Source organism: Cynoglossus semilaevis, chromosome 5, assembly GCF_000523025.1.
Source record: "Cynoglossus semilaevis isolate Cse_v1.0 chromosome 5, Cse_v1.0, whole genome shotgun sequence".
Classification (NCBI taxonomy): Eukaryota; Metazoa; Chordata; class Actinopteri; order Pleuronectiformes; family Cynoglossidae; genus Cynoglossus; species Cynoglossus semilaevis.
Window position 1 is genome coordinate 10,088,703 of NC_024311.1, and position 791 is coordinate 10,089,493.

Sequence of the window (791 nt, forward strand, 5' to 3'; positions counted from 1 at the left end):
TGTGTTTGGCCCAGCCGATGTTGACCACCAGCTCTCTGTCTGCGAGGTCACAGAGCGTAGTCAGGGCCTTGATGTCGCTGTCCGGGACGGTGGGGTCAGGCATGGCGTAAATTTTTTCGGGCTCAGCCACCAGCAGGTGAGAGACAATTTTGTTATCTGCAAGGCAGCCAAAGGCAACTGACATGACCACCAGACAGAAGAAAGACAGAGACAGAGAGATGGTAAATATTCACCAGGTGACCCTACAGGCTGTACAGCACACCAGTAGGCTGCAGAAAGGTTAAAGGTCAAAATCCAGTGGACAACAAACCAACTCAGATGTACATTTCAGCTGACAGTAAAGACAACATTCATCCATTCATTCAATAACTGTGTGACTCAGCCCTCACTTTAATGTGAATGAATGAATTGCTCATTAGGAGAATTAGATTTGGAAGTCAAAGATACAACATTTGACAACGAATCCTTCATTTTGAACAGCTTTGATCCAGACCTGACGTCACTGTGTTGCTTGTAGAACTAACTACACCTGAAGATGACGGGGTGGGGGGTTGGGGGGGGGTGAGATTACAGCTGATCAGAGCAGAAGTTCACACTCTCATGATACGGAATGTTGTCTCTCACACTGGGGGCAGGCGGGGGGTTGGGGGAGTAATAATTCTAAGAGGCAGTAGCTCAGATGGTTCCAGTGACATGTGGTGATGAGATCTCTATGTTCCATTAGGGACACACTGATACGTCCCTGCTCCAAATTAATCCACTGACTAATCAAGCATGGTAATAATAATAAA

At 46.8% G+C, this 791-nt stretch overlaps 1 protein-coding gene across 2 annotated transcripts in view; it reads right to left on the reverse strand.

The window, feature by feature from the left end:
- esrrga (estrogen-related receptor gamma a) overlaps positions 1 to 791 on the reverse strand; it is a 29,640-nt gene that overhangs the window by 9,491 nt on the left and 19,358 nt on the right. For both annotated transcript variants that reach the window (XM_025055720.1, XM_025055719.1), the window contains exon 6: positions 1 to 177. In XM_025055720.1, coding sequence (XP_024911488.1) covers positions 1 to 177 — 177 coding nt within the window. The remainder of the gene's footprint in view (positions 178 to 791) is intronic.